This window comes from Sceloporus occidentalis, unplaced genomic scaffold, assembly GCF_023333645.1.
Source record: "Sceloporus occidentalis isolate IW3139 unplaced genomic scaffold, rSceOcc1.0.p SCAF_1, whole genome shotgun sequence".
Taxonomy (NCBI): domain Eukaryota; kingdom Metazoa; phylum Chordata; class Lepidosauria; order Squamata; family Phrynosomatidae; genus Sceloporus; species Sceloporus occidentalis.
The window spans coordinates 160,818,292-160,840,561 of NW_028316981.1; the positions used below are offsets into that span (position 1 = coordinate 160,818,292).

At 43.1% G+C, this 22,270-nt stretch overlaps 1 protein-coding gene across 2 annotated transcripts; it reads left to right on the forward strand.

The window, feature by feature from the left end:
• Positions 1–1,091: 1,091 nt before the first annotated feature.
• COQ10A (coenzyme Q10A) lies at positions 1,092–20,066 on the forward strand. Of its 2 annotated transcripts, none has more exons than XM_089479343.1 (5): positions 1,092–1,288; positions 12,299–12,460; positions 15,301–15,493; positions 15,887–15,988; positions 19,279–20,066. In XM_089479343.1, exons 1-5 carry the CDS (start codon positions 1,209–1,211, stop codon positions 19,444–19,446), a joined length of 705 nt encoding a protein of 234 aa, XP_089335469.1. In that variant the 5' UTR covers positions 1,092–1,208; the 3' UTR covers positions 19,447–20,066. The 2 variants fall into 2 exon arrangements, with proteins under 2 accessions (XP_089335469.1, XP_089335478.1); XM_089479352.1 differs by lacking the exon at positions 1,092–1,288 and adding an exon at positions 1,925–2,624.
• The last annotated feature ends 2,204 nt before the right edge of the window (positions 20,067–22,270 follow it).

Sequence of the window (22,270 nt, forward strand, 5' to 3'; positions counted from 1 at the left end):
ATGAGTCTTATGAAGCATGCTATTTTCTAAGAATGTTTATTAACAGAATCATAGAACTGGAAGAGGCCACAGGGGCCACCCAGTCCAGCCCGCGTCTGCCATGCGGGAGCTCTCTCCAACAGAGCACCCCCTGAGACAGACGCCATCCAGCCTCTGTTTAAAAACCTCCAAAGACGGAGACCCCACCACTCTCTCAGGAAGGAGCGTGTCCCACTGTCTAACAGCAGCTCCCATGGGATTATCACACTGGCAAAGAAGACGGGAGGGGAGCGGTATGCTCCCATCAATGTCGTGCGATAATGCAATGATCGTCGCACAATGTCATGGTTATTCCACAATTATCCCAGGAATAAAGAGGAATTCTAGCACCACTTTTTATTCACAGAAAATAATTGGGGGATAATTGCGGCGTCACATGACATCGTGAGATCGCATTATGGCATGATATTGACAGGAGCATACCGCCAGGCTCCCATCTTTTTGGCTGGTGTGATCATCTCCTCATCACTCTCAGGAGGTTCCTCCTAATGTTGAGCTGGAATCTCTGTTCCTGGGAGCTTGCATCCATTACTCTGAGTCCTAGTCTCTGGAGCAGCAGAGAACAAGCTTGCTCCCTCCTCAATATGACATCCCTTCAAGCATTTAAACAGGGCTATCATACCACCTCTTAACCTCCTCTTCTCCGCTCTGGGCCCCACAACAAACTCCAACTCCCAGAATTCCATAGCCTTGAGCCACGTAGAGTTAAAGCGGGGCCAAACCGGGTTATTTCTCCAGTATGGATAGCCCCAGTGGGTTTCTATGGCCGAGCTGGGATCCGAGCCCTGGCCTCCAGGGGGTCGTAGTCCAACCCTCAAACCACGATTTTATTGATTGATTGATTGATTTTACAATGGCTCCTTGAAGGGAAACCTTCCCTCATAACAAAGCAGCACTTTGGTCGCCCCCCCAAAAGACTACAACTCCCAGGATGCATTGCGCCAGCTCCCGCTCCTTCGTCCCCCCTTTCTTCCCCCTCCCCCGCGGTGAGGATGACGTCGAGAGGAGGCGCCGCGGCCGGTGGCGCGTCCGCTTTGACGTCTTGTGACGTCGCCGGGGTGAGAGGTCAGGGAGGCCGGAGGAGCCGGCGTCTGTCTTGGCGGCTGGCAGCCAGTCAGTCGGGAGGGAAAGAGAGGAGGGCTGGACGCTTCCGCCAGGCTCCCCCCTTCATGGCGGCCCGCCGGCTCCGGGAAGTCTGGCAAGCGGGAGCGCGGGGGGCGCTGAGAGCCAGGGCGGCCCCGGCTGGAGGGTGAGGACCGGAGGGAGAAGGGGAGGAAGGAGGAGGAGGAGGGAGGGCAACAGGTGGGTGGGGAGCAGCCGCGTCCTCCTCCTCCTCCTCGGATTCCAAAACGTCCTCCATTTTGAGCCTTAGAAGCATGGACTTCGATTCCTATGAGTCTTAACTGAACCCTTTAAGGGGATTTTGGACTCCAGCTCCCAGAATCCCAGGCTATTGGCCAACGTGGCCGAGGATTCTGGGAGCTGGAGTCCAAAATCTCTCAAAGTTTGAGGACCACTCTTCTAAAATGTCCTCCATTCTGCGGTGCCCCATCTTCCTTTACGATTATGAGGACCTCTGGTCCCCTTTCCAGGGAAGGGCCTCAGAGGCAGGGAGACCAGAGGAGTCAACCACTCGAGGCCTCTCTGTGGTGGCTGGCCAGAGCAGGAACATGGCCCACTGTTTAAATAATTCACTTGGATAGATAGTCCTCTCTTCCCAAGGTGACCAGGCAGGCCCTCCTTTTCTACATTCCAACCTTCTGCCCAGGAGGAATTCCAAAGCATCCTCCATTCTGAGCAAGATTGAGAAGCATGATTTTACATCTTGATATGGGTGTTTTTAGGTTTTGATTTTTTCTTGAGTGTCCTACATTTTGTGGGGCATTGTCCTCCTTGGTCACCCAGGCAGGGAGGGGTAGGATGGCCAGAGAAGAGTAGAGCTCTCCAGCAAAAGGGTGTGATTAGGATTGTTACTTTTAGTGCTCTGAGTGTTGGACTGCCACTCTGGAGGCCAGGGTTCAAATCCCAACTCAGCCATGGAACCCACTGGGTGACCTTGGGCAAGTTACACTCTCTCAGCCTCAGAGGATGGCAATGGCAAGCCTCCTCTGTACAAATCTTTCCAAGAAAACCCCATGATAGGGTCTCCTTGGGGGTCACCATAAGTTGGAAACAACTTGAAGGCACACAAAAGCTTAGGAGAAAGAAGGTTCAGTTGCCAATCTGGAGGGGAGCATTATCTTGTTCTTTGCCTCAGGCAGCAAAATGTCTTGAGCTGGCTCTTCAGACAGCATGAGGACAAAGTTGGTTTGGTTAAAAGGTTTGAGTATTGGACTATGACTTTGGAGGCCAGGGTTGGAGTCCCAGCTCAGCCATGGAACCCACTGGGTGACCTTGGGCAAATCATACTTTCTCAGCCCCAGGGGAAGGCAGTGGCAACTTGGCAAGCCCCCTCTGAACAAACATTGCCAGGAAAACCCCATCTACCTTAAGGTCATCTTAGGTCACCATAAATCAGAAATGACGTGAAGGCACACAATAACAGCAATGACCACCTTTCTGTCCTTTCTACAGAAATTCAACAGGTGAAGGTTCCCCCTCCCTACCTTTATGTTAGGAAAAGACTGACCTGTTGAACCTCTGTTCTCCAGGCAGCTGTTTTTTGAAGCACAGGAGGAGGATAGGGATTAAAAAAGTGGGTGGTGGTGGTTGTCAACTGCCCTGGAGTCTCCCCCAATTCATGGCACCCTGTGAATGAGACATCTCCAAGGAAGGAGAAATCAGACTTAGTAAAAAAAAACAAAACTGCAAGTGGGGAGAAGCATGTTCTCCCACCCCCCCTTTGGATATGTTGTTACTTGCCATCAGGTTGATTTATGGCAACCTTGTGAATGAGACATCCCCACAGTATCCTGTCCTCAATTGCTCTGCTCAGGTCCTGCAGCCCCAGGTCTGACCTCCTTGACTTAGGTACCAAACATACTGCAGAAATAATCCAGTTTGAGGCTGCTTGAACTGGCTTGGCTCAGTGCTAGGGAATTGTGGGAACTAGTTTTGTGAGACATGTAGCCTTCTCTGTCAGAGAGCTTTGGTGCCACAATACACTACACCTCTCAGGATTCTCTAGCAATGAGCCAGGGCAGTTAAAGAAGTCTCAAACTGGATTATATCTGCAGTGCATTTTAGACCTTGGTCTATCCATTCAGCATGTGGTTTCTCTCTCCTGCTCTCTACCATCTCCAGCATTATTGCCTTTTCCAATGATTCCTGCGTTCTTATGATGTGGCCAAAGTATGACAGCCTCAATTTAGTAATCTTGGCTTCCAGGGAGACTGTAGTTTTGTGAGACATTTAGCCTTCTCTAAGTATTATGCTCCTGTAATAAAGAGGAGATGCATGGAAAGAGGTTGTACACATACACCTCATATCTGGTGAGTTTTTTTTAAAAAAACCAGTCAGGCCAGCAGGTGTTCTGTATGTTGTGTTTACCTAGGTAGAAATTCCTCTCTTTCGAGCTTCTTCTAAAGCTGTCCCCAGCACATGATACTGCCTGGTCCTATTTTGAAAGAGGCTACTTTTCCTCTTGCTGTTACAGGCAGTGTTTTACAAATGTGTTGTAGCTGTAGTAGAGGAATAGGGATCATGTTCTCCAGTTGTTGGTGGACTGCCTTGAATCCCCAAGGCCTGATGGAAGTTGTGGTCCTGCTGCCTCTTCACCAGAGTTAAACAGAATTGTCACCAGAATTAAATATTCTCATTATTTCTGGTCATTCTGTGTAATGTGTCCTTTGGGATTTTGTTCTTACAATTAAGATGAATTTGTCCACTCCAGTGGGTGCATAAGAGAACAGTAAAGTTTATATTGATGGATAGTAAATATAAGCCTATACCATTCTATAGGACCTACTGCTTAGGTGGTAACTTGGGCCTGGTACATACCGCCAAGAAGCGACATCCAGGTGGCGATTCTGGAGTTAGGGACCGCACACCAACCATATGGTCGCTAACTCCAGTAGGTCACGGCGTCGTCATAATGGAAGCCCCCATATAGACGGGATGCCGCCATTGTGATGTAAGCGACACATAGCATATAGAGGTTGCTGCATATAGAAGTCGCCGATGGCACACTCGTGACGTCCATGCAGCATCCAAAGAAGAAGCCGCTTTTTCTGTGTTCCTTTTGAGGCAGAGGGACATCGTGCAGTTTGACTGCTGTGGCATCCCTCTGGAGGAAAAATGGCCACCTCCAGCCCACCTTTTCGGGGTGGTTTGTTTCACGCCGTAGAGATGTTCTTTGGACCAGTTCTTATTTGCAGTTGTGTAAATTTTAGTGATGTTGAAAATTATGGAAGGTTTCTCTTTAACTTATGTAGTGACCTATTGGAGATGGAAGCAGGGGGAAAACACAAAATTTGAACAGTTAACTTTTTGAGATGTGTAGCTTTTTTAAAAAAATTGATAGTCTTTAGTTACTAGAGTTCAGTAGGTTTGTGCTAGCTTTAGCAAGGATGAAGCAGACACTTCTCCAAATTTAGCATGTAACGCTGGCTGCTCAATGCAGAATTGTCCTTGTTTCCTCCTTTCTGCTAAGGATGATGGTTAGTGACTACTTCTTTAGTAAACAGCAGTGGCATCTTGTGGAGGTTCAGAGCTGAGGAAGAGATGATGATACCAACTCTGTTTAGAGCTGGGTAAAAAAAAAATACTTTTAGTGCTACAGGTTGTACATGTACCTAACGTTTTGAAATCTGAAATATTCCAAAAACCAAACTTTTTTTCATGGGTGGCTAAGATAGTGACACTTTTGGTTTCTGATGTTTCAGTGTACACAAACTTTGTTTCATGCACAACATTATTTAAAAATACTGTATAAAATTAGCTTCAGGCTATGTGTATAGGCTGTATTTGAAATATAAATGAGTTTTCTGTTTGGACTTGGGGCCCATCTCCAAAATATCTCATCATGTACATATATACAAATACAGGTATTAATAAATAAATAAATAAACCTGAAATCCAAAGCACCTCTGGTCCCAAGCATTTTGAATAAGGAAGACTCAACCTGTACAACTCTTGGAATCCCCAGTCAGCTTGGTCAGGGTCATGGCCGTCCATGCTATGGGATTCTGAGAGTTATTTATTTGTCATACAAAAATTATTTGATTCGTTTCCCACACTCAAGACATGGGTGGTTTTTTAATGTATTCCCATAAGACTGATTTTTTAAAAATTAACATCTATATTAAACAAACATCTAAACAGAAAGATTACAATGTGAATGCTTATAAAATGCACAGGAAATTGCAAATGGACACACAGCCATGTTTTCTCTAACTATGCTAATAGACCAGCCTGTGGAAAATGCTGTAAGCATGTGAGAAACACTGCCCTGGATCAGACCAAAGGCTTGTTTAGCCCAGCATTCTGTACTCACAGTGGCCAGACAGATATCTACACCATGAAGGCAATAGTGCTGACCCATTCATGTTCCCCAACAACTGGTAATCCCGAAGCATGTAATCCAGAAGATATCTGCGCCTATCATGAATAGTCTAGCCCTGCTTGATTGAAGCAAAGGCCAGAGACCCATGAAACATAAAATGCAAGACATGGTGTAATAGAACCCTCCCAGAACCGTATGTTGGCATAGTGCAATGTCTGATTTTTCAAGGAATGGAAAAATTGAGGTTTCAGATCTGTGGCATTAGCTATGACAGTGTAATGTCTTTTGGTGGAAGATCCTGTTTGTATTTGTATGAAATGCTAGAATATGGAGGTTGCAACCACAGTGAGTGGCAGCTGTATTCTTCCAGGCAGGATTAGGAGGAATTGGGATGGTATTTAGCGTGTGGATGCTCTCCAGTGAGTTACATCATCCAAGCGAATCATTTGATCCTTTAGCATTTGAACAGAGTTGTATGCTGCAAGAAGAAAAACACTGTAGTGTCCTTCCTCAACTTAGTGGAATCAGGTACTGTAGTAGTGGGAACATGACCTAGAAGCTGGAAGTCCTTAGTTCACATCTTTTATATGTGAGCTCACTGGTTTATTTCAGGACCAAGTTATAGTTTCAGAGTTTGTCTCTGCTCTCATCTGGCTTGGAGCAAAACTTCATAGACTTTTTGTAAAGGCTATTGAACTGCAATATTGGTTTTCCCTCTAAAGGAAATATTTAATTCATTTTGTGCTCTGAAGACTTTCCTTTTGGGAAAGGGGGATGTCTTATTTTGATGAATATCTTCTACTTGGAGCATCCTTCCCCAGCATAGTGCTTTCAACACATTTTGGCCAACAGTGCCCATCATTGGCCATGTTGCCTGGGTAATGGCAGTTGAATTCCAAAACAAATGAAGGGTGAAATATGGCAGCCATTGATAGTTTGACACTAGAGAAAGTAGACTGTTAATACTCCAGTCACTCATTTGAACAAATAGAAAGACACAATGAAAACTCCTTTTTTCTTATTATAAAATACAAAATATGGATCAATGCTTTCAGTGTAATTGATGTCATTTGGTGTGTTTATTGTTGACCTTGATTGGCTTTCTTTGGAATAAATTGTTAGTAAACATACAGAACCAATTAATACTATTTTAAAATGGAAACATCTGAAGGACTCCCCACTGGAGGCTTCTCTGCTTCAAATCTAATGCTTGTTAGTAAAGAAGGGAAATTATTTTACACCCAACACCCTTTTTCCAATGCAGAACAGTATCTCTACTCATTTTTCAGAAATTAGAGTGTGAGTGTCGAGTAGCATTCATCAGTTTAATGTTACTTTCTGATTGTGTTGCATGGAAGTTGCTAAGATGCTGGCTGAGGTTTTCCAATCCTGTGTGTGTTTGGAAGGCTTTGAGTTGTGCTTGAACATCTAGCAGGCTGCAAGAACCCCTAGTTGGGTCAGCTGCCGTGGGTCCCACTTTGGGAGAAAGGCAAGATAAATAAAAATAAAGAAATAAATGTTGTTCTGCACATTTTGATAATAAAATGGTAATAAATAAATACATAATAAAATGGAGGCATTTAGAATACAGCAGGCTTGTGAAGATCACTTTGCAAACACATTGTATAACATTCTCAATAGATAAAGATGCCTGTCTTTCAAGAGGTATGGCAGAGCTGTCAAAGTTGTGTTGATTTTGTGATTCATTTTTAAAGTTGTGGATTTAAATTGGACTGGTTTTAAAGGTGTGGATTTAAATTTGACCTATTGTGAGAACCTGTTGAATTAAAAAGCTGGGTTGAAATGTAGTTGGCAAATATTAGGGAATCTTACAAAGGAAGTGATAGAGCAAGAAGTAGACAAAACGTGGGGCTGTATGCAACCCCCAGGGCTATTTTTGTGGCCCTTCAGCACTCTATGTTCCCTTGTCTGTTCTTGCCCTTCCCTATCCTCAAAAGTGAACTGTTTTTCCTGGAAGCTTCCCATATTCTGTTTAATTAAAACAAAAAAACACTCCCGCCCCAACTAGAAGTGGACATTTCCATGTTTGTTGTTTTTGCTTTTTAACAGTCTATGGGACTGCCTGTCCCAGGGACAAGAAAATGCCCCTTGAACGCACCACAGGTGCTCAGCGCTGTGGTAAAGAATAGGCTGTTGTTTTATGGAAGATTACAGCGTCTGGTTTGGTGTGGTGTTGATGGTAAATTCCATACATTTCATGTGAGAGCTCTGCAGAGCTATTACTCAATCTTCGAAGCTGGAAATCCTGCTTAGGCTTAGTTGATTTCCCACATAAAGGCCTCTGAGACTTTTGGAAATGATCAAACCATTTGTCAATAAAGACAGAAAGGGTCTATGCATACAATATCTGCTGATGATATCTGGGGCACTTGAATTGCGTGTCTTGCAGTGTTTGTTGGGTAGGTAAACGGTGGCTTTGCAGTGTGTGTGTGTCTTTCCTTGTATGTGTTTGCTGTGCCAGTCTCTTGAAGCCTGGGCCACTATAGGCACCACCAGCCTGAGATTTTGTAACTAAGGCCAAGGTCCAGGGAAAACTCTCCTGAGCTCTGAGGGATGGCTTGAGAGCAGAAATTAAAAGGTCGTGCACCCATGTATGAAGGGATGGGGAACCTGAACCCCATTGCTTCATGGATTCTTGGCTGATGGGTTTGGAGAGTTTCAATCTGGAGAGGGCTAGAACCTGTTTCATCCAGCTTGAGAACACCAGGTTTCAGCAGTGCTGTGTTGGATTTCCTTGGCTTTAACCTCTTTATGTAATAGTGCTGTTCACAAGCACTTCCTTGGCGGAGCTCCAGACTCTGCATCCCAGCTAACCTGCTAGGCAGCTATTACTGTTAACTTTCTTACTAGAGCCTCTTTATCCCTGATTATGCCAATCTTCTTCTTGCAGTTTGAATGGGCACTTCTTTAGGGGATGAGTCACATTGGCAAATAGACCCTGGTTGACCTCTACTCCTTTTGTTGGGTCATTCTCTTGCTCTCTCTACCATCAGGTTTTGCTCTATGTAGTTGCCCTGGAAGTGCTTCTTTTGCTGCATACAAATAAGCTAAAGGACCAGTAGATGCAGTACAACAGCAATGCCTTGATTCTTTTCTCTCATTTCTGGAAAAGACTTTTAAGGTCAGAGGGTTGTACAACCTGTGGCTTAGGGGTGCATGTGGCTTGCTTGTTCCGTTTGCAAGCTCCAGAGCTGATGGGACCCTACCTACATTCTCCCATAACTGGAGACCCTTTCATGCTACAGAATGATGGTGCTATAATTCCACTTTAACTGTCATGGTTCTATCATATGGATCCCTGGGGTTCGCAGTTCAGGGAGGTGCACTTGAAAGCCAAGAAGCTCCTCTGATGCCTCCAACCAAATTGCAAACCCCAGGATTCCATAGGATACATCCACTGCACTTGAAGTGGAATCATAGTGTATAATTGTGTGTTGTGAAAAGGCTCTGGATTGTGGTGGGGCAGATGGAGAACTGCTGTTCTTTGGTTTCAGAGTTTGCTGTTTACCTGCTGCTAGTAGCCAGTAAGACAAACATGTGGGTCCTTGAGCAGATAAAATCAGAAATTTCCCTGAAGGCCAAGATGATTAAACTGAGGCTGTTGTACTTGGCCACATCATGAGAAGGCATGGCTCATTGAAAAAGGCTATAATGCTAGGAAAGGAGGGGGGAAGCAAAAGAGGAATATCACATGCCAGATAGACTCAATCAGGGAGGTTGCAGGCATGAATCTACAAGATTTAAGCAGAGCAGTGGACGCTGGGTGCGGGGGCTTGGAGATATCTCATCCACAGGGTCACCATGAGTCAGGGACAGCTTGAGGGCAGTTAACAAGAACAGGTAGTAGTGGTTAAATGGGGGCCTCCAAACATTATGTATGAGGCAGTATTTATGTATGCATTCCCATACAGGGAAAAAGGAGCACCAGTGGTGCAGTGGTTAAATGCCTGTACTGCAGCCATTCACTCACAAACCGCAAGGTTGTGAGTTCAGATTTCAATACCATCCAGGGGCTCCGGGTTGACTCGGCCTGGCATCCTTCCGTAGGTCACTAAAATGATTACCCAACTTGTTGGGGGCAGTTAGCTTACACATTGTATACCACTTAGGGTGTGCTTAAGTGCATGGATAAGTGGTATAGAAATGTACTTGCTGTTGCTATACATGTGTATCTGTTTTTGTGTGCCTGCTCACATACACATGCACACATTTTTCTGTGCCTGCACCCCAGCCAAAGCTAAAGGCGCCTCTTGGGGTGGAAAAAGTTGAGCACCCTTTCTTGGAAGCTCTAGTACAACTAACTTTGAGAGGCAGAGCATGATGGGTCTGAGGTGAGGTGGCAGTGATCATCTAGGGCTGTGGCAGGAAGAAGCAAATATGTAGGGTTTTTCATTTCCCTGATCTTCCAGATAGGATGATGGTATGCCTCCTCTATCTTTGGTTCATTAATTCAGATAATCTTATTCCTCCAGTACAAAAACAAAACAAAAACCCAAACCCTAAATTTCTCCTTCTGTGGTTACAACTTTTCTTGTTGGAGAGTCGAGCTTAGATAGGTTGACAGGGCAGCTCAGCTGACCCAGTGGGAGGGCTTAGTTGTGACCATTGTATAATCGGGAGAGAGAAGCTGATCAAAGCAGAAGGAAGTGTGGTCCTGGCATACCGTGTCTGATGTTTTTTTTTTTTCCTTTGACATTTTGAACAAGGCTTGGGAGATGTGGAAGAGGAAATCACCACCTCCTGGTTAATGGGAGTAGCTAATGGTTCCAACTAGGGCTCGAAGTTTGTACAGACGTGTTCTCTGCCTGATCCCAAAGAAAGATGAGTTAAGGGCCAGCCTATGTAAATCCCAATGTTTGCTGCCTTTTCCCCTTGCTGACCACTGGGAAGTTGTGCTGTGAAACCCCCACAGTGGGTGGACAGGAGCTGTACAAAGGTGCCAGGATTGCTCCAGAGCAGGCTATGCCTAATAGTAACCAAACCATATCACCTGAGCAGCACTCCTGCCTTGCCTCATAGTCTGGCTATTTCTGGGATCATACTCTCAGGAGGAAAACAAATAAATCCCTGCTTGTGTGTTTTATGATCACTTTGGTACTGGAGGAGGTCCTGAGCATCACTCATGCAAGCCCCTTGTTCAGGGTTGGTGGGGGAACAGTTTAAAAAATACACACACCAAAAAGCCCATTGTTTTTTGTTGTGTTTCTTTTTAAACCAGCTTTTTTTGTTTAAGCCAGTTGTTTGTTTGTTTTTTGCATTAATGTTTTAATGAAAAAAATTGAATCCTGCTGAGTGTACTGTGAAGCATTATTTCATGTATTAGACAGCTTGATCAACCATGTTTTAATGCTTTCTAACATTAACAATTCAAATGTATTAGGCTTTGATATGGTTTACATCTTTCATTAAAACACCAGTTTTTAACTATGGTTGGCCCTCCGTTTTGTGCGGAACCCGTTCCAGACACACACACCCCACGAAAACGGAAACTTGCCGCTATTCAAACCCCATAGGTTTGAGTGGGGCATGTGCCTGCAATTCATCTGAGACTTTACTCACTGAGAAGCTACAAGGAAGACTGACCTACCAGAGTCTTCTGGATTTTACTTCTCTACATGTATCAGTAAGAGGAAATCCAAACACCCCTAACATGATCACCTCCATGATCAGGAACATCAACCAACTTCCACAGAGGCACACCCCATTGAAATTAACGGAGGTCTCATCTCCGTGAATATTCAAGACTGCAGATCTCAAGTCCATGAGAATGGAGGGGTGACTATACATATTATGCCTATTAAATCTGAATATATATAGACTATACTTAATAAAACATACAAAGTATTTTCAGAGTTGTTTTGGTTGAACATATATTAATTGAAGAATTTGTTTCTGAAAGGCATTTCTTGCACTTTGAAATAAAGTGATTACAAAGAAGTAATAGACACTGGATACTGGTCTAACAATGAACAACTGCCTATAAACTGTTAAAGTTAAAATGTTTAAATTCAATGTCATTTTTGTTCAGTAAGAGGGTTGGAAAATAGTAAAAATAGCCAGACTGTGTGTATGTGTGTGTAGATGAATACCGTAATCAATTAAAAAAACGAGTGAGTTTTTTAAAAAGTCATTTGATTTAAATCACTGGTTTAAACAAATCAAAGCTGCAGTCCAAAAATATCTGATGAATCAAGCATACCCCACTTCTAACCTGTTGAATAGTCTGCACTGCTTGCCAGGTGGGTAATATAAATCCACAGCAGTAAAGACTCATTCTTAGAAATTATTCTGGGAGTGGGGGGATGTGCATGCATGTTGTTTTGTCTGTCTGTAGGGATTATGTAAGACCTTCAAAATCAAGGATAGGAAACTGTGGCCTTCTTGATGTTTTTCAACTTTCACTTTCATAATCCCTCACCATTATCTGTGCTTGCTTGTGCTGCTGTGAACTGTAGCCCAAAAATGTTGGGAAGGCCACAGTCATCCTTAGAAATCCATTTCCTCATAGGTGAGGTTTTAGTACTGTGGAAGTTGGTTGATGTTCCTGATCATGGAGGTGATCATGTTAGGGGTGTTTGGATTTCCTCTTACTGATACATGTAGAGAAGTAAAATCCAGAAGACTCTGGTAGGTCAGTCTTCCTTGTAGCTTCTCAGTGAGTAAAGTCTCAGATGAATTATCCTGTTTCGGTTTTAGTTAGATGGTCAGGAATTGGTGCCTTTGAAATTAATCTCTCTGGGCAGGTGCATTGAATTTCCTAACCACTGAGTCAAACTGACTGCAGTAAACTTTCAGTTTCAGGTACATGCCATCCTGTGGGATTTTGATGATCCGAGCTCCCCGGGTTGCTAGCAGTCTTGATTTGGATCGTACTACTCAGCACAGCCGGAGTTTTATCAACTTCACAGCACCGTTCACCAACAAACGAAAGGAATACTCAGAAAGGCGAATCATTGGGTGAGCAGATGTGCCTCACATAAAGAATTGTAGTTATATTAATTGTTTAGATAGTCTATAGGATTAGCCCTATAGGATATCTTTCACCTGCTTTGCTAGCAGATATAGTGAATAAAGACATAAGAAGGTCCTTCCTGCTGTATCAGATCAAAGCCCTATTAAGACCAGTCTTCTGCTTCCCACAGTGGCCAACCAAATTCCTAATGGGAAGTCACAAATAGGATATGAACATAATAGCACCTCCTCTCACAGGTACACAGAGGTACAATATTTCCGTTACTGGAAGCAACATACAGTCATCATGAGTAGTGCTAGTGATAGCCTTATTTTCTGTGAAGTGGTCTAATCTGCTTTTAAAAGCATCTAACTAGATTACCATCACCACACCCTGTAGTGGGGAATTCCAGTTTATACGATGTGATGGATGTCCTGTTAGTAGCTTTTTAGAGTTTTGGACTATGACTCCGGAGACCGGGGTTCGATTTCCAGCTCGGCCATGAAACCCACTGCATGACCTTGGACAAGTCACATGCTCTCTGCCTCAGGGGAAGGCAATGGCAAACCTCCTCTGAACAAATCTTGCCAAGAAAACTCCATGGTAAGTTTGCCTTGTTGGGGTTTGCTTCCATGGATACCAAAAGCTATGGATCCTCGTGTCTCATTAAATACAGTGGCACAGTAAAATGGTGACCCTTATATAAAATGTCAAAAAAAAAAAAGCTTTGCTTTTTGGAAATTCATAGACTCATAGGATTCTAGAGCTGGAAGAGACCATAAGAACATCTGGCTTATGATCTACCAGGATCTTCAACATTTTCAGGACTGCAAACTATTATTCAAATTCCAGTTTAAATATAGGTAACATCACTCACTTCATTACCCAACCCCCTGCCAAGCAGAATTATATTTTACATTTTAAAATTATATTTAAAAAATATTTTCAAGCCATGGATGGTTAATTCTGTGGACATGGAGGGCCCACTCTTGAGAGATGATAAAAATTTACTGAACGAAACTGAAAAACAATACTTTTTAAAATTACATGCCAAGCTTTGTCTCATTTATGTCCCTCTGCCATATACTGTTTGAAGCCTTTGTATCCTGTTCTACATTGCTGTAAGTTGGACACACCCACTCACACATACAGCAAAGAATGATGTATTTGGCTATCCTGATGATGATGGGCAGAGAGGTCCATCTGATAAGAATTCTGTGTTAAGGAAAATGCAACATGAGACATACAGTGAAAGAAATAAAACATGTATGTGAGAGTCAGGATGACTCAGCAAAAGCAATTAGAAGCCACACAGGTGTAAAAGGTAATGCAATTAGCAAGTCCTAAATGCCAAGGACAGAAATGCAAAGTGGATAATTGAACACACCTGAGAATTGTTAAAGTGGACAAGGTGAAATGATGAAATCATCAATTGTGGGATGAACCAAGAGAACCAATGAAAATGGATGTACATGCCCACTGGGTGGAAACTGACAAGAGTGGGTGGTGTTTTCCAAGGGCTATAATAATTGCTATGAATCCCAATGTATTTTGTGGGTAGTAGTGAGGAGTATTGTTGGAGAAGTATTGGATAGTTTTGGAGCTGTATATAGTAGAATAAAGTAGATCTTTTATATAAGACTATTGAGTTGTCTGGTGTCTTGGGTGAAGATACAAGAGCCAGCTGGATCCTGAAGAAGTGAGAAGACTTCTGTGGAAGCAAGAGTGAGAAGGCTTGGAGAGTTTGTCAGGGTCTTCAGCCTATTCTCTGTAACTCTGCTGCTTTAGAGCAAAGCTTTAACCACTGGCCAAAACTGGTCAGCGCCGGTGCGTAACAAGGTGGTGAGTTCGAGCCAGAGGTGAAGTGCTACAACTCCCATCATCCCTGACATTCTGTACACAGGCTTCTCATCTATTCTGTCAGGACACTCATTTCCAGCAATTATAGAGGGGCTTCTGAAAAGTTCTCATGCAAGAGACATGACATGATAATTGTCCTTGAAGAGTTATATTAGACTGGCTTATCTGGTGGCCATAACAACACTTCTGGAGGGTTTCAAGAATATGTAAAATACAGCACTTTTAGAGGTTTGCCTCATTTTGAACTTTTGTAACTCCTTCTGCAGCAAAGCTCCCAACATGGGGAAAGATTACACCCACACACACACACTTTTATAAGTGGCATCCCAAATGATTCTTATCTTTTAATTATTTCTCAGATTTCTCTGCGTAGTATATATAAGTATGGTTGGTTTTTTTGTTTTTGTTTTTTTGTGTTTTGCTAGTAATACCTGAGGTTGCCAGAAAAGGTGTGAACCCACCATAAATCTAGATTTTTACACTTCATGGGCAGGCTAGGTATAGGAAAGATGGTATGTTGCCTTAAAGAGTGTTCTTCGTCTCTCGTTATAATTCCTTTGCTTCTGTTGTCTTCCCAATTCTTCCTCTCCAGCAATTTGATACTTCCAGTCCATCTCTGATGCATTGCTTCACTCTCCTGAAACTGCATCTTTGAGTGAATATAAAATATGCATCTTCTTGTCTTTTCCTTCTCTAAGAGGCAAGGTGACATATTGGAAGACAACACCATATCTTTCTGTCTTGAATGTTCTGAGAATGATAATATGAAGTTTGAAAAAAGAAGAGTTTCCGTATCCTGTGATATACATACATATACATTTAGACCTGTGATTGCACCCATACTGTGTTTGCATACTTTCTTGTGAATACATTAATTCAGTTAGATAATGGTTGATTTTCCCCCCTGCAATGAACACACCACACTGTTGTCTTCAAATTATTGATGTTAATGTGGCTTCTGAATTCCCTCTCCCCTTACTTGCAGTTACTCTATGCAGGAGATGTATGATGTTGTGTCCAATGTGGACGAATACAAGGATTTTGTTCCATGGTGCAAGAAGTCAGTGGTGGTTTCTAAGCGCACAGGCCATGTGAAAGCCCAGCTGGAAGTCGGATTCCCTCCGGTTATGGAACGTTATACATCCATTGTGACACTGGTGCGGCCCCATTTGGTGAAGGTGAGCTGCACGTTGATATGCTATCCCGACTGTAATCTCCTCCTTTTGGGGAGGAGTCTTTGGCATTAAGAGAAGCAGTTGGCAACAAGAGGCACCTTATAAAGCACTAGCCCTCAGTGGCTGTGAGAATCTGCAGGGTGGATCTGCTTGGAGGCCCAGTATTCAAGAACTCACCTTGCAAAAATCTGAAAGATTAAGGTGCTAAGGAGCCTCACCTGCTTCCTGCTCAGGTATAATGTGAAAGAAGGGTGCATCCCTTCTATAGGCAGTTGCCTGTGACCACAGAGTTGCAATTGGAACTAGGAGGACAGGAGGTTGGACATTGGTTAGCATTTGAGTGCGGGCATAGTAAGGAGCATCTCTGATATTGCCTCTGTACTTCCCCCCATCCAGGCTGTCTGCACTGATGGAAAACTCTTCAACCACCTAGAGACAAACTGGCGTTTCAGCCCAGGCATTCCAGGTTACCCTCGCACATGCACAGTGGACTTCTCAGTAAGCGCACATGGACTTTGGTGGGGGTAGAATTCAGACACAGTCATATTAGTCCTGAATATCAGTAAGCAGAGGGATTTTGCAGCACCTTTAAGACTGAGTTGAGAAGGATCATGTCTGTAGCTGGGTAAGCGTCCTGAAGAGGCTGATGGATTTCCACTCCATTTGTCTGAACAGTTAGTCTTAAAGGTGCAGCAAGATCACTTTGCATAAAGGGACTCTAATGTTTCCTAACATGCTCAGCTCTTCTTGCATGTAGGGTCCTTCAGCCTTTGGTGTTGGGAGCAGGCTTGCCCCTGTAAAGCAGGGCAGGGAAGGTTGCTTCATAATGGGAAAAAAAAAAGAAGATTTGCACTATGGTTCCCAAAAGCCCCCTTGCCAACATTGACACTGGCCATATTGGCTGTAGGATTTGGAGAGTTAAAGTTTTAAAAAGCATCTTATCTGCTTATCTTGCCAAAACAGTGCTCAGCCAAGGCCTAAACAGTCAAAGAAGCAAATGTTTTTCCTCCTGTGCCCAAGTAGTCTAGAGAACAAGAGCTTGTGCAAGAGGCAGGACTCGTGAGCCTCTTGGATTCACTCCCTGGCTAATAGCAAGTGAGGCTAAGAGCCCTGACTTGGCTTCATGGGTGTGACCTTGAGCAGTCTGCTCCCTGAGGTGTGAATACTTGCTATGGGACACTTGCTTCTTCCAGCCCCTGCAACCTTCATGTATAAATATTGAGTGTTGATGGGCCTGTGTTTCCTCCCCTGGCCAGAAATGATCCAAATATGTGGGGTGCCTCTCCTCTATTAATTTTTAACACTCCAGGGTTCATGAAACAACACCTTGTTTTTGAATAGAGCCAATCTCATCACGAGACAAGGCATAGTTGCTGCTTCATATATAAAAGTGTGACTCTCACACTTCTTCCCCATCCCCAAAGCACCATAGTCTCCTTCTTCCTCTTGTGTTTGTTGGGTAAGAGTTTCTAAGATGGTGCCATTGTTTGGGGACACTCACTAAGAGGATGGTACCATCTTAGTCATCGGAGGGTGAGAAAAACTAGGGAGAAAGGAATTTTCTTGCCCACTTGCTTGCCCATCTTTTCTAGGATGGTATCTCCAAGGTTATATTGGCATGCTAGAGAAATTGGTTGGATTTCTCTAGGGTGAAACAAGATAGTGCCAATACATGGAAAACCTTATCAGTTACTCTAGGATTTTGGTATTATCTTTTTTTTTTAATATAGTCTTTATTGAGTTTTTTTAAAAAGAAAAACATAGACATATAATAAAACCAAAAGTAATTATTCAATTTCCAAGCTTAAGATGCTTGATGCATTAAAGATATACATACCTTCCTCCTTCATTACTTCCTAGCTAGCAGTCCATTTTTAATCATACACTTTTTAAATCATACATTATCTTTTAAACAAATAAGGAAAAATAAGGGTTTATAACCATGCTTAACATCTAGCAAGTTCTGTACAGCTTTTGTTTTTGGGTACACCAGGCCAGAAGATCCCACTTAAAAATTAAACATAAATGACGTCGGGGTTAGTCTAATTTTTGTTCAAATCTGACAATGATTAATTAACAGAGATATCAAAATACAGTCAATGCTTACAGGGGTTCTATTCCCACCACTACATCTCTCCCCCACTCCTTTTTAAGGAAGTTGATGACATCAATCCAGTCTTCTTTAAATATGTTGTATTTTTCATTTTTAAGACCTCTTGAAAGCTTGTCCATCTCCATCATATCTAGGAGTTTATAAATCCATTCTTCTTTGGCTGGGATTATCTTCGATTTCCAGTTCTGGGCATATATTATTCTTGCAGCTGATAGCATATAAAAAAGTATTTTACCACATTTTTTTTCCAACTCAAAGTCTATTACATTAAGTAGAAATACATCAGGAAAGAACTTGAGCTTGATGTTCACGATTTTTTTGATTTCAAAATATATCATCTTCCAAAATTGTATTGCCTTTTCCCATGTCCACCACATGTGGAAAAGCGAACCCTGAACTTCTTCGCATTTCCAACATAAGTTATTACCATTATTAAACATTTTACTAATTTTCTCCGGAGTCAGATACCAGCGAAAGAAGATCTTATAGAAATTTTCTTTAATACTCTGACTACAGGTGTATTTTAGTCTTTTTTTCCAGGTGAATTCCCACTGATCTAGTGTAATTACAAATCCAAAATTTCTAGACCATTTAATCATGTTGTCTTTATTGTCTCTTCCTCCATCTGGTTTCGGAGAATACATTTATACAGTCTCGAGATAGGGGCCTCTTTATCTGATAGTAATTCTTGTTCTAATACAGAATCTGTTTTACCTATACCGCAATGTTTTTTATCCATAAGGAAGCGTTCCCGTAATTGTCTATTTTGGTATTATCTGACAGACTGTTCCTCAGCTAGCAGAGGAAAGAGAACTGATCAGGCACAACTTTTGCTATAAGTAGAAATGAAGTGGTCACTCTTTTTGTTGGACACTTGGCTTAAGAATATACTGTACTGGAGAATTTATTATAGGAAAAATGTTAGCCTTGCTCTTGTCATTATCCATTAGATCTGCTTTGATCTGTGAGAGGGGATTGGTCAGCCTAGTCTCTTGCACTTAGACAGTTGCAAACCCTTTGTAAATATCAGCCACAAATAGCTGTACAAGGCAGGTGTTTGTCAAGTCTGCTCCAGAAAACCTTCCCAGTTCAAAAAATGAGACTTTGGCCTGTTACAGACTGCCAAAATAAAGCTGCTTCGGGTCTCTTTGGAGATATGCTGTTTAAATGATGAGTGCATCCTAAGAATCCAGAAGCTGCACCAAAGCTGCACTCCAGTGCTTAGGAATGGAGTGTGGCTTTGGTGCGACCTCCGGACTCTTAGGACCCATGCATCATTTAAATAGCATACCTCCAAAGAGACCCAAAGCAGCTTTATTTTGGCAGTCTGTAACAGGCCTTTGTGATTCTAGCCAGAATCCTCTAGGTGGCTTATATTGGTATAACCCCCAGTGTTGCCATCATAGGTACTTTTGAAGATGTTGTGAAAGGAGGAATCCTGAACATCCTTGCACAACACCTTTGCACTGCATACCGCTTTATCCTTCACCCAGATCTATCCTTCATAGCTGCACTTGGGAGCCATTGACTTCCCTTTTGCACCCAGAGAAGGAGCTTTTTCCCTCAAGACCACCAATGTTTTTCTAGCAGTGTGACTGCTGCATCCTGGACTCAGTATTAAAGCTTAACATGTGCCCAGTTTTCTTTCTTTGTCTTAAACTCTCTTTCTCCCTAGATTTCTTTTGAGTTTCGTTCCCTGCTGCACTCACAGCTGGCTACGGTCTTCTTCGATGAGGTGGTCAAGCAGATGGTGGCAGCCTTTGAACGGCGAGCGGCAAAAAACTTCGGTCCGGAGACTCGCATTCCCCGAGAGCTTATGTTCCACGAGGTCCATCAGACGTGAAGGCTTACCTCCATTACTTTGGTGGCTGCACTGACATTTAGTGCTGGGGAAGTGTGTGGCTTTCCCAGTCTTCCTGTTTTTATCTATTTATTTGGTTTCTCCTGGTTATCCTGTCTAATTTATCCACTGGGCTTGGTGTGATGAAAGAGACTTATTCCTAAAGAAGGGGCCAGGCTGTTGTGTTACCTCTGGAGCAATCTCTCCACCTGCTGTCTTGCCTGGCCATGCTCTTATGCTGGGTCATACATATACTATACATACATACATACATACATACATATATATATATATATTGTAGCACAGATTTATTTGAAGTCCTCTACTCTCTTGCCCCTTTTAAAATCTGAAGATTAGCCCTCCTTTCATCCTCCCCTGTCATGTATCCCAGTGTGGCTGCCTTAGGCTGCGGACAGTGCCAATCCTGCTTCTCAGATGAGAGAAGGCAGAAACTCTTGTGTGTTATCTGGATCTCTTTCTGTGCCTAGTGAAGGATCTGATGGAAACTGTGCCTCTTAAATCATGAGTTTAAAACAAAAAACAAGCACCTGGCCATGGGTGCTTTCTGGTAACAGAAGGAAGGATGTAGGGGTGAAGAGTCCGTACCTGTTGACTGACAGTCTCATTGGGGTTGGTTTTGTGGGCCTCTGATGGCTTCATCCTGCTCTGAACAGATTGGAGTCAAATGGAGGGAATGCAAAAGTAGCAGATGCCGGGCAAGATAACAGGGCAATGTCTGGCTTCTGTTACAGGAGATGGTGGAGAACCAAGGATGTTTAATAGTTGCTGCCTTGAGGCTGCAAACGTTTTACCAGGACAGCACCATCAGGCTTGGAGTCTTTTTCCTCATCCCATTAGGCTATGGGCAGGAGACTGGCACCTTGTCTGCCTTGCTGTGATTGCCTTTTTTGGCTGTTAAGTAGCTGAAGGCAAAAAAGCTTGGAAGATGAGTGCCAAATTAAGGCTAAGGAAGAGATGGCTCTTGGAGCCTAGATTATTTTAGAAATGAGAAAGTAGAAGTCCCCATTGGGAGTATTTTTTTTTATCACCGTGTGTGTGGAATAAATATTTTCTGTTGATATGCTACCAAAATGATCTCTAAAATCCAGGGTGGCATAACTTCCTAATTGATTTAAATTTATACTCGAATGCCACTTGGACCTCCAGTGCTGTGTGTCCTCTCTCAGGAACTTCTGTGACTAAGGCATCTTGGGAATTATCAAGAGTGAAATCAGATAAAGTTCAGTTGACGTTTTCCATTTTCCTGGTGCTTATCATCACTTGTTGCTATCAAATAAATAATAAATAAAACTTTTATTTATATACCGCCCTTCCATTGATCAGGGCGGTGAACAACATAATAAAACAATACACATATTATACAAATTATACAATTAAAAACAGCTTCAAAAAACCCCCGGTCAGGGCACTAAGGGTCTGGGCACTGGCACTATGTGGCTGCTGCTTCAGGAACTAGATGGCCACCTCCCCATAATCATGGTTCCTCTGCCATCAGTTTAGTCCTGTACCAAGAGAGAAGGCCATGTCTTCTGATGCTTAAGGAGGTGACGATCCCATTATGTAGACTGCTAGAGAAAAGTGATAGAGTACACCTTCTCCAGTTATGCTATGGATAAGGGCAATTGGAAAACTGCTGATCCAGGATGATGTTGTAAATCCTGTAGCATTCTAGTTCTAAGCTATTTTTAAAGTGAACTGTTACAAACCTGCTGCATGCCCTATAGTTCTCCCAGAAACCCCAAGCTCTTGAACATGCTGTGTAGCACTAAGTCCTTTTTTGCACTACAACTCTTGGAATTTCCCAGTATGTTTGCCACTGGCCACACTGGCTGACAGTTGTCGAAAAAGGCTTTCCTGAGCCCTGCAGAAACCATCTCCTTTTCTGTAGCCTTGTAGGCATCTCCTAATCCCATTTGAGAGAACCATTTATAATGCCCAACTTGTTTTTAAAGCCAGTTCCCTCTTCTTGGTTTGCAAAGAAGTTTTATCTATGTTAGATGCACATTTTGCACAAGCTGCATGCACGCACATGATAGCCAGGGTTGGGAACAAACTCTATCTCAGCTAAATGTCCAGAGAGAGGGGCCACCTGAACACACACACCCATGTCCCACAGGATTGGACCAAGGGCTGGCCTGTGCAGTGTGGTTTGGGGGGTAGTGTGCCTATGCATGTGTAATTGCTATTGCAGAGGTGTACAATTGGGCAGGTATGAGGGCAAATGAGCAATTGGTGTGTATCTTTCTATTAACTATCTGTTGACTCTAGCTTCTTGAGGCTTTCTGCCCAATGTTCAAGAAATGTGGAGCAACATTTTTCTGGAAAGATGTGGTATAAATGTCATCAATAAAGAATTAATAAACATTGTCACAGGGGAACAGAAGTAGATGGTCAAGGCCCCGCTCTTTGCGATCCTGTTCAGCAGTCGAGACCGTCCCACTTGCTTCAGTGTAATGCTGTAAAGCTCTCCGTGAAGTGGAGTGGGACACTTCTTGTGAGTGAATGGCTTGGCAGAGGTGACTAATCTTTTGAAACCAGAATTCCCAGGCTGGCCTAGACTGTAGATCAAAGCCAGCCATATTCAGGTAATAGAAGGTAAACAACAGCTGTAAAACTACTGAGAAGACCTGGTTTGTGCTCTGACCAAGCTATGTCATGAAAGATGAGGAGGAAAGAGGATGCCTGTTGTGGTATAGACAGTTGTTTCCTTTAGTCTTAAGGCAGAGTTGGGCCTATGCTTGGCGCTTTTGCCAAGTGGACCTGCTGGTTGTATGTCTGCCTCTGAATCTTTGGGTTTACAGTTGTG